At 40.4% G+C, this 11644-nt stretch overlaps 1 protein-coding gene across 5 annotated transcripts in view; it reads right to left on the bottom strand.

The window, feature by feature from the left end:
- Positions 1–713: 713 nt before the first annotated feature.
- The window catches only part of CCDC150 (coiled-coil domain containing 150), an 86122-nt gene continuing 75191 nt past the window's right edge, over positions 714–11644 (bottom strand). For all 5 annotated transcript variants that reach the window (XM_024981182.2, XM_059878688.1, XM_059878684.1 and 2 more), the window contains 6 exons: positions 8514–8708; positions 8007–8075; positions 7755–7916; positions 6935–7021; positions 1372–1491; positions 714–1084 (listed from right to left, as the gene is read on the bottom strand). In XM_024981182.2, coding sequence (XP_024836950.1) covers positions 971–1084; positions 1372–1491; positions 6935–7021; positions 7755–7916; positions 8007–8075; positions 8514–8708 — 747 coding nt within the window. In that variant the 3' untranslated portion in view covers positions 714–970. The remainder of the gene's footprint in view (positions 1085–1371; positions 1492–6934; positions 7022–7754; positions 7917–8006; positions 8076–8513; positions 8709–11644) is intronic.

Below are 11644 nucleotides of genomic sequence, written 5' to 3'. Positions count from 1 at the left end.
TTCCAGTGCTTGAACTCCATGCCTCCTTAAAATCCTATATAAGATCAGAGGCTGGCTCTGATCAGGGAGGACTCTGTTTGACCAACATAGCTCTTCCCTACCACAGTAAAACAAATCCAGGAGTAAATTCAGCTGCGTTTTTTTATATTAGCTATGGAGTGGTAGGCTCATCAACCTCTGAGTTTTATATTTGATATTCTCTCCAGTTTCATAATTGGTCACTTGATTTATTATGATTTCTTATTTTATTACCAGCAGCTATCATTACTCGAACATCAATAAAGCGAGGCATTATGCCAGCTAGTTACATATTTTAGGTCTGGATTAATTAATCCACTACTCTATCTGAAACGAAAAGGTAAAGCTGAATTTATTGCTTACTGTATGGTGAGAGAGCTTGGCATAATCTCATGGAGCAGAATTCAGTAACTCTGTAAATGTCGAAGGAAGCTGCAAATACAATCTCTGAGATATCTTATATAAAAATAAACACAGTTTTATTAAAGGTGTGCTAGTAATTACCTCGCATAGAAAAATATGTTTACTAGACAGTGGGAAAGTTTTTACCTTTTTCCAGGTTACTGTATTTCCAGGGATTATCTACTAGATGTTAGACTAGAACATTTCACTGAAAGTATACCATCCATACCTCATTAAATGCTTTTTGATGAAATTTACTTAGGAAAAACAGCCAAGTATCATGCAACAACATCTCCTATCATAAAACACATGAATATAAATTTATTGGGTGGAAAATAGGGAAAGGGACAAAAAAGATGGGATGGTTCTGAATTGATATCGAAGAATTCATAAAAGGATAAACTTTTATGTTTTAGGTCCAAAATCCTCAGCCCACATCAAAGACTTCATGTTCTGATGACTGTTGAAACAGGCCAGCCCTAGTTGCTGGACTCAGGCAAGCAGGGTGATGAAGCTGTTCTAAGTTGAAGAAGCTGCTCTGTCAAGGACATCACTTTCTCTCTTGTTCAGAGTGGCACTTCTTGGGCACAAGTCTATTCCGTTTATTCTCCCATCGATGCAGAGCAGACTGGTTTGACATGCTGTTGTGCCTTTTATCTTGGTCCTGTTGGAAAGAACACACACCCCAAACTGTTCAAAACAACTGCAGAGCTGAGGACCTGTTTTGTCTTTATGAAGATTTTTTTTTTTTTCATAAATATAGGTGGTTCTAATCTAGACAGCATGAGAGAAGTAGAACTTTTAAGAAAGAAATTCAGTTCACTGGTTTTCTAAGCAGTAAAGAAATCTACAAATTAGTGGAGCGAGTAGCTGGATGAAGAGAGAACTTGTGTAATTAGAAATCTGAGAAGGAACAAATTCAGAATTGCTTAAGACAGTTAAATATTCTACCTCTTCCCGCCACCTGTCTTCCCGGGGAAGCCTCTGCAACCGGTTTTTGGTCAGCTCGAGTTGTAGACCGTCAAATCTGCACTTAAACCAGCGGTGAGCTTCTTCCAGGTTAGCTGTTATCTGAATGTGCAAATGTTATTAAAAATTACAATAAAGAAACAGTTGTAAGTTTTTTTGTGTGCTAGTTTGACTCTTTTTACACTGTATAATGTAAAAGCTTTATTTCCCCCCCACAATTAGCAAGTGGGTTTCACATTAGTGTGAAAGTTTTCTTACTATAGCCAGTTTGAGAGACTTTTTACCTAGATATTAAAGACTCACATTCTGACTGCATGGTCTTTGCAACCTATCTGCATGTACACATCCTCCTATAGATGAGAGAATAATTTTTGAATGTGGAGTTAAAGAATGCATGCAGCCCTGCATTAATAAAATATTGTTAATATTTTCTGGATGTGAAGTGAGGTGAGAGAGGACTCAAGTTAAGGTAGGCATGAAAGTGTCAGATGGCACTGAAAATTAACGTGGTGGTGTGAACCACATTCGGAATGTGAGTTCTGTTCTCTAAGACTAAATACTTCTCCAGATTCACTAAACTATAAAGACTAGATTTTTTCTGCTGTTTTATGAAAGTAATAGAATAAATCAGCATGAACACTGGAGTAGCTTAGTGTAAATTGTACTCTTTATTTCCTTTATCAAAATATTTTATACTTTAGCCCCTAAGCACAAACTTCCAAATTATCTTTGTCAGACTTGAAAACAGTCCCTCTAATAGTCTGCCTTTGAAGATGATCTGGAATTAGTTTCATTTACTTGACAAATATCTGACTGCCTATATATGCCTGGCACTCCACTAAGTATTTGGGATATTCTAATATTTTGAACATGGAGCCAACAGGCTTTTATATAAAGGCTGCTTCAAAATGGCTCTACAACATATCCTCTAGAATAAAAAGTAAAATGACTAACTTCCCTCTCTTGATTATTTATGTTTCATGGACAGCATTTTCATGTTTTGACTCAGTTCTCAGAGAGTAGAATATTTCTCTCTTGCTTGAGAAGGCAAATTTGAGAGCAGAGGCTTCATCTGGCTTGTTCACCCTCTAATCTCCATCACCTAGCACAGCCATGTAACAGGTCCTCAAATCTGTGCTATTATGTACATGTCTCCTATTAACCAGGGCACAGTGTGGGTAGAAGTGTGAGATAAGAAAACAGAGCTCCCCTTGTCAGTAATTCTTAGAAAGCCACAAAGCTAAGTGTTTTCCAGTCTGTGCATCCTGATGGCAGACACCTCTCCCACCCAAACGAAACTCTACTTTTCTCCGGCACTCTATCCGAAGTGGAGGGCATGATACTTGTAATGGCATCATACATTATATCTCCTCTTGTATGGTGAATGAGAAGGGAGCTAATGTATATTCAAACTTACTCCGAGCCATCTATCAGAGTACCAGTGGTAGGTAACAACTTCCTATTACAGATGTGGTAACTGATGAGTTAAACAATGTAAGCGTACTTTACTTAGGCTAGTAAGTGTCACAGTTGGCAAACTCACAACAGGAGTCCATAAGCCGTTTAATATACCATTCTGAAAGTCATACTGTCATGTAATTTAATGGCTACAAAAGGGACAAGCTGGCAGCAATGTCACTGTGCTACCTTTAGCCAAAGAATCTCTTCCCTTATCTGGATAATGAGGGGTGGTCGTAGTAGACTAATAATTTCGAAGATCTTTTCCAGTTCTAAAAAATGTAGGATTTTACAAATAGCTCCTATAAATCAACAACAAAATACCCAGCTGAAAAGTGGGTTTTTGTTTTGTAAATAGACATTTCTATAAAGAAGACATACAGATGGCCAGTAGGCACATGAAAAGATGCACAATATTGCTAATTATTAGAGAAATGCAAATCAAAACTACAAGAAGATGCTACGTCACATTGGTCAGAATGGCCATCATTAAAAAGTCTATAAATAACAAATCCTGGTGAGGGTGTGGAGAAAAGGGACCCACTTACACTGCTCATGGGAACGCACACTGGCGCAGCCACAACGGAAACAGTATGCAGGTTCCTGACAAAGTCAGAGTTACCACACGATCCAGCAATCTACTCCTGGGCACACTCCTGGACAAAACTATAATTCCAAATGATACATGCACCCCGATGGTCACAGCAGCACTATGACGAGAGCCAAGACACGGAAACAACCCAAATGTCCATCGATAGCCCAAGAGATAAAGAAGACATGGTACATATACACAATGGAGTATTACTCATCCGTAAGAAAGAATGAAATAATGCCACTGGCAGCAACACAGATGGACCTAGAGATTATCAGACCAAGCGAAGTAAGTCAGAAAGGAAAAACACCATATGACAGCACTTATATATGGAATCTAAAATACGACAGAAATGAACATATCTATGAAACAGACACACAGACATAGAGAACAAATTTGTGGTTACCAAGGGGGAAGGAAGTCGGGGAGGGAAGGATTCAGAGTTTGGGATTAGCAGATACAAACTAGTATACATAGGATGGATAGACAACAGGGTCCTACTGTACAGCACAGAGAACTGAAGTCAGTATCCTGTGATAAATCACAATGAAAAAGAATATATGTATAACCGAAGCACTCTGCTACATTGCAGAAATTAACACAATGTTAATACCTTCATCAAAAAGGCCTATTTAAGAGAAATCAAATTCACAAATTAATAAGGTCTACTTTGTATTTCTAGTTATTGGTGGTAAAGTGTTTCTACTTTTATTCAGTTCAGTTCAGTTCAGTCATGTCCGACTCTGCGACCCCATGAATCGCAGCATGCCAGATTTAAGGGCCTAGATCTGATAGATAGAGTGCCTGATGAACTATGGACGGAGGTTCGTGACATTGTACAGGAGACAGGGATCAAGAACATCCCCATGGAAAAAAATGCAGAAAAGAAAAATGGCTGTCTGAGGAGGCCTTACAAATAGCTGTGAAAAGAAGAGAAGCAAAAAGCAAAGGAGAAAAGGAAAGATATAAACATCTGAATGCAGAGTTCCAAAGAACAGCAAGGAGAGATAAGAAAGCCTTCCTCAGTGATCAATGCAAAGAAAAAGAGGAAAACAACAGAATGGGAAAGACTAGAGATCTCTTCAAGAAAATTAGAGATACCAAGGGAACATTTCATGCAAAGATGGGCTCGATAAAGGACAGAAATGGTATGGACCTAACAGAAGCAGAAGATATTAAGAAGAAGTGGCAAGAATACACAGAAGAACTGTACAAAAAAGATCTTCACGACCAAGATAATTACAATGTTGTGATCACTCACCTAGAGCCAGACATCCTGGAATGTGAAGCCAAGTAGGCCTTAGAAAGCATCACTATGAACAAAGCTAGTGGAGGTGATGGAATTCCAGTTGAGCTATTTCAAATCCTGAAAGATGATGCTGTCAAAGTGCCGCACTCAATATGAGAGCAAATTTGGAAAACTCAGCAGTGGCCACAGGACTGGAAAAGATCAGTTTTCATTCCATTCTCAAAGAAAGGCAATGCCAAAGAATGCTCAAACTACCGCACAATTGCACTCATCTCACACGCTAGTAAAGTAATGGCTCAAAATTCTCCAAGCCAGGCTTCAGCAATACGTGAACCGTGAACTTCCAGATGTTCAAGCTGGTTTTAGAAAAGGCAGAGGAACCAGAGATCAAATTGCCAACATCCGCTGGATCGTGCAAAAAGCAAAGAGTTCCAGAAAAACATCTATTTCTGCTTTATTGACTATGCCAAAGCCTTTGACTGTGTGGATCACAATAAACTGTGGAAAATTCTGAAAGAGATGGGAATACCAGACCACCTGACCTGCCTCTTGAGAAACCTATATGCAGGTCAGGAAGCAATAGTTAGAACTGGCCATGGAACAACAGACTGGTTCGAAATAGGAAAAGGAGTACGTCAAGGCTGTATATTGTCACCCTGCTTAGTTAACTTACATGCAGAGTACATCATGAGAAACGCTGGACTGGAAGAAGCACAAGCTGGAATCAAGATTGCCAGGAGAAATATCAGTGACCTCAGATAGGCAGATGACATCACCCTTATGGCAGAAAGTGAAGAGGAACTCAAAAGCCTCTTGATGAAAGTGAAAGAGGAGAGTGAAAAAGTTGGCTTAAAGCTCAACATTCAGAAAACGAAGATCATGGCATCTGGTCCCATCACTTCATGGCAAATAGATGGGGAAACAGTGGAAACAGTGTCAGACTTTATTTTTTGGGGCTCCAAAATCACGGCAGATGGTGATTGCAGCCATGAAATTAAAAGATGCTTACTCCTTGGAAGGAAAGTTATGACCAACCTAGATAGCATATTCAAAAGCAGAGACATTACTTTGCCAACAAAGGTCCATCTAGTCAAGGCTATGGTTTTTCCTGTGGTCATGTATGGATGTGAGAATTGGACTGTGCAGAAGGCTGAGCGCCGAAGAATTGATGCTTTTGAACTGTGGTGTTGGAGAAGACTCTTGAGAGTCCCTTGAACTGCAAGGAGATCCAACCAGTCCATTCTGAAGGAGATCAGCCCTGGGATTTCTTTGGAAAGAATGATGCTAAAGCTGAAACTCCAGTACTTTGGCCACCTCATGCGAAGAGTTGACTCATTGGAAAAGACTCTGATGCTGGGAGGGATTGGGGGCAGGAGGAGAAGGGGACGACAGAGGATGAGATGGATGGATGGCATCACTGACTTGATGGACCTGAGTCTGAGTGTACTCCGGGACTTGGTGATGGACAGGGAGGCCTGGCGTGCTGCGATTCATGGGGTCGCAAAGAGTCGGACACGACTGAGCGACTGAACTGAACTGAACTGAGGCCTCCCTGTCCATCACCAACTCCCAGAATTCAACCAAACTCATGTGCATCGAGTCGGTGATGCCATCCAGCCATCTCATCCTCTGTCGTCCCCTTCTCCTCCTGCCCCCAATCCCTCCCAGCATCAGGGTCTTTTCTAATGAGTCAACTCTTCGCATCAGGTGGCCAAAGTTTTGGAATTTCAGCTTTAGCATCATTCCTTCCAAAGAACACCCAGGACTAGTCTCCTTTAGGATGGACTGGTTGGATCTCCTTGCAGTCCAAGGGACTCTCAAGAGTCTTCTCCAACACCACAGTTCAAAAGCATAAACTCTTTGACACTCAGCTTTCTTCAGAGTCCAACTTTCACATCCATACATGACTACTGGAAAAACCATAGCCTAGACTAGACAGACCTTTGTTGGCAAAGTAATAGGTCTGCTTTCGTGTCAAACAATAATCACTAAAATTCAAACACATGCTGGTCTTCCCTTATATCTAGTGGTAGGGACTTGGACTATCAAGTTAATATCAGTATTTCAGTATTCTATGATCTCATCAAGACACAGAATCTTAATCTAAAACTATTTGCTCTTTATAACATGTTAGGGGCGATAGTGAGTAAGGTACTGGTTCTTGCCTTTTGCACTCTGAGAACCGTGTTAATGGAGGATTTTATAGAGACTTTTGTGTTTCAGGGTCGTTCATGTATCTGGCTCACCTGCTCTGATTCCACACTGGCTTCTTTCAGCTTATTCTCTGTCGCCTCTTTACATTTCTTTAGGTGTCTGATAGTTTCTTCCAATTCCTGAACATGTGATACAAAGATTTTTACAAACTCCCAATGTGCCATATATGGGAGAAAAACCTTCAATATTGTAATAAATTACAAGACAAACCAAATTATGAAAGTATGATGAGATACTTTCTAATTCCAGGTACTACCAGACTACAAGCTAAAAATTTGTTTTCAGTTTAACTGACTGTATACACATTTGTACATGATGACAGATATTGATTTACTGATTCTCCTGAGGAAAGGTGATTAACATTTCTTTCTAGAACTGAGGGAATAGTATTTGTAGCAGACAATCTCTGTTGGCAGGCAAGAGCTTGATGCTCTCCTTAAGTCCCTTTTCAGGAATAAAACATGCTTTTCATTAGGTTGGAGCAGGCAAAAGTCCTGTAATGGCAACAGACAGATAGATCTGAGCTGTGGGAAGAATCAAGGAGTCTAAAGTTCCTGAAAGACTATGAAATTCAGAAGTCTTACTCAGTAACTAGTACTTTGCATATGTGAGCCTTAGCTTTTCTTTAAAAATGAGTTTGTTTGTTTTTTTTACATTGAAAATGACAATGAGGTGCCATATTCAAAGCTACAGGCTTCTTCCTAGATATGATTCTAAGGTCTTAGCTAAGATGAACAACTTGGAAATCTGTTTTCTTCTCTAGAGCCTAGAAAAGCAATATGCCCTAATGCTGGGCTCAGCACATGGCACTTGCTGCTCATCTCTGAGAGGAATCCTAGGAAGCCTTTTCACCTGGCACCGATTCTCCAGCTCCTGCCTCAGCTTCCGCTCGGCCTCAAGGCGCAGCTCTTGCTGTTTATTCCGTGCTGAGGTGTCATACTGGCTCCTAGCCAACAGCTGCATCTCCTTCTGCAGGTTAGTCATTTCAGATACAAATTTCTGGATACTCAGTGACTGTAGGGCACAAAGAGGGAAGACGGTTGACGAACCTGCCCAAGTTTGGGATTTTACACGAATGGTAAACAGTGTGTGGACATCATCTACCTGTTCGTAGTTTTTTTTCTGATACTGATCCTTAATTAGCTCCATTTGCCTCAATTCTGTTTCTATTTGCTGAAAGTAAATGTGGAAATAACATAGAAAGATAATCAGTGGAAAAACAGGCTTGCTTTTTTTTGCCTATAGGAGGATGACAGAAAGAATCCCACATGAGACCCAGTTATCAGTTCTTGCTGGGCTCTTCTTCCATCCAGCCCACTGACCCCAACAGAGCCAAGTCCTATACAATCACTGCAGGAGAGACAGCTAGGAGCCAGGATGGGACACTGGCAGCTAATGAGCAGCCAAACATTCACACAGCAGTATCTTTGCTGGAAAAAAAGAGAGTACCCATCCCCTTCAAGGCAGTCTGCCCACATCCCAGGTATAGCTATAATTCCCAGAGATCACAGGGGAGTGTTAGAGCTCTAGACCATCTTCCTCCAACACCACTGCCTGCCTGGGTCCTCATCGATACTAGGAGGTCAGGGGAGACAGGGTTTCTCAGACAACCTTCATCCTCTCTACGTTCTGAGCGTTATTCGCCTTGGCGGACAAGTGGAGCTTAATTTGGGCCCTTTGATTCTTTATTTTCTCCTTGCTGCTGTTCAGTAGCTTTTCCAGCTCTGTAAGTTTCTGCCGCAGCTCTCGGTTGGTCCGGGACACTTCCACTGATCTGAAGTTGGCTTCATCAAGGGCTTTCTTCATCTGTGGGACACAAAGGGAAAATGAGAACATTTTAACCTTCCATTCAGTAAGAGAAGGTTATGTTTAGCTGTGTCTCTATATTTTGTTCTCCCTGGACTATTCTTTTAAAAAGGAGGTTTAAGTAAGGCTAGTGATTTAACACTAAAAAACACGATCTTTCTTAGAACACATAAACAATATAAATATATGTTCATCATATATTAAGAGCATGGCTTTTGTATCAGACACTTTATTTTTGTTGTTGTTTTTTTTTTTTAATTTTATTTTATTTTTAAACTTTACATAATTGTATTAGTTTTGCCAAATATCAAAATGAATCCGCCACAGGCATACATGTGTTCCCCTTAAATCTCAACTTCAGTCACTAGTCAAGTAATTTCAGATAACATCCTTAAGCCTTGGGTGCATCACTGGAGAACTGTGTGAATAGGCTACCTCATAGGAGTCATGTAACAGTAAAACAAGGTAGAAAAAGAATATAGAGCCTGACACACACTAATTGCTCAGTGATCATTACCATGCCTTAAAGCTTTTTTTTTTTAAGATTAAGCTCATCTCTGTCACTTGTGATGTCATGTTTGGAGAAGTGAAAATAAATTATATGGTAGTTTATGTAATGGACTTCCTTGGTAGCTCAGCTGCTAAAGAATCTGCCTGCAATGCAGGAGGATCCTGGTTTGATTCCTGGGTCAGGAAGATCCCTGGGTCTGGAAGATCCCCTGGAGAAGGGATAGGCTACCCACTCCAGTATTCTTGGGTTTCCCTGGTGGCTCAGATGGTAAAGAATCTGCCTGCAGTACTGGAGACCTGGGTTGGATCCCTGGATTGGGAAGATCCCCTGGAGGAGGGCATGGCAACCCACTCTAGTATTCTTGCCTGGAGAATCTCTATGGACAGAGGAGCCTGGTGGGCTGTAGTCCTTGGGGTAGCAAAGAGTCACACATGACTGAGTGACTAAGCACACATGTAAATACCTATCAGCTACTGACCGTTGGTATATGCATTTATTTTTAATTGGAATATATTTTTATATTATTGCTTTTCTATTGAGGTATAGTTGATTTATAATATTTTTAGGTATATGAGTGATTAAAATATAGATTATACTCGTTATAATTTTTTTAGATTATACTCCAGCTATATTCCATGTGCTGTATAATATACCCTTATAGCTTATTTATTTTACATAATAATTTGTACTTACTGCTTTTAGAAATTTTAGGAAACTTGTCTAGTGGTAAAATAACAGTGATTATTAATTAAAAAAACAATACAACAGGCCCAAAACAAAATGACCTATGCTAAGCCCTACTGTCACCAAACTTAATTAGTTTTGGCTCTCCCAGAAATGGACTCTCAAACCAGTCAATCAGGAATCATCTGATCAGCATTAGTTGGGTAATCTGTCTGGTAGACACCTGCCATCCACTAAAGGAAGTAAGTTTGCCATAACCCATCTACTTTTTTCCCTAGTTTAACTCTCTTGTTCCTGCTCCCTTCTGCCTATAAGAGTCTTCCATTTTGTACAACTCCTCAGAGTGCCTTCTACTGCAATCAATGGCATAATGTCCAATTCAAAAGGATTTTTGTTCAAATAAACTCTTAATTTTACTTTGCCTCAATTTATCTTTTAACATTACTTAAATCATTTTACAGAGTTCCTCTCCTCCTCTTGGATCCTTGAATTTTTAGGAAGAAGCACCTAAAAAGTACCACTTGATTTTTAGGAAGAGACAGCTGAGAAGGGAGAAGATAGGAAGGTGGTATTCTCTATGGCTGGGAAGTGTTTAACATGTCAAAGAAAGAACCAAAATAATATTACTTTTTCTCTTTATACTAGCTCATTCCTTCAGCTCCTAAATTCACACTACAGTGTTGTCTTTTATTACCCAACCAAATTTCTGTTAGACATTCCACCATTATCTCAATCACAGCATTGTCAAAACTGGGTAAGCCTTAAAAATTATCACTTACTTTGCACTTATGTTCAGTTCAGTCGCTCAGTCGTGTCTGACTCTTTGCAACCCTATGAATCGCAGCACACCAGGCCTCCCTGTCCATCACCAACTCCCAGAGTTCACTGAGACTCAAGTCCATCGAGTCAGTGATGCCATCCAGCCATCTCATCCTCTGTCGTCCCCTTCTCCTCCTGCCCCCAATCCCTCCCAGCGTCAGAGTCTCTTCCAATGAGTCAACTCTTCGCATCAGGTGGCCAAAGTACTGAGTTTCAGCTTTAGCATCATTCCTTCCAAAGAAGACCCAGGGCTGATCTCCTTCAGAATGGACTGGTTGGATCTCCTTGCAGTCCAAGGGACTCTCAAGAGTCTTCTCCAACACCACAGTTCAAAAGCATCAATTCGTCAGCACTCAGCTTTCTTCACAGTCCAACTCTCACATCCATACATGACCACTGGAAAAACCATAGCCTTGACTAGATGGACCTTTGTTGGCAAAGTAATGTCTCTGCTTTTCAATATGCTATCTAGGCTGGTCATAACTTTCCTTCCAAGGAGTAAGCGTCTTTTAATTTCATGGCTGCAATCACCATCTACAGTGATTCTGGAGCCCAAAAAATAAAGTCTGACACTGTTTCCACTGTTTCCCCATCTATTTCCCATGAAGTGATTGGACCAGATGCCATGATCTTAGTAATTACTTTTCATATATTTTCCAATTTAATCCTCTAAACCACCTTGGAAAGTAGTTGTGATGATTTCCATTTTATGATCAAGGAAACATTCAGAAGTTCCATTTTATGATCAAGGAAACAGACTCAAAAGTTCAGTCGTCTGCGCAGATAGTAAATTACCACATTGCTTTTAAGAGGCAGAGCTGAGGCACTTAAACAGTGCACCCTGATGCCACCTCTGTGGCTAACTGCTCAAGACAGCACTAATACTACTGTTCTTTGGTCTCCTGCACAAGTTCACGATCTT

Source organism: Bos taurus, chromosome 2 (genome assembly GCF_002263795.3).
Source record: "Bos taurus isolate L1 Dominette 01449 registration number 42190680 breed Hereford chromosome 2, ARS-UCD2.0, whole genome shotgun sequence".
NCBI classification, from domain to species: Eukaryota; Metazoa; Chordata; class Mammalia; order Artiodactyla; family Bovidae; genus Bos; species Bos taurus.
The sequence above is the reverse complement of the archived record's forward strand: the minus strand, read 5'-3'. Positions and strand labels throughout refer to the sequence as shown.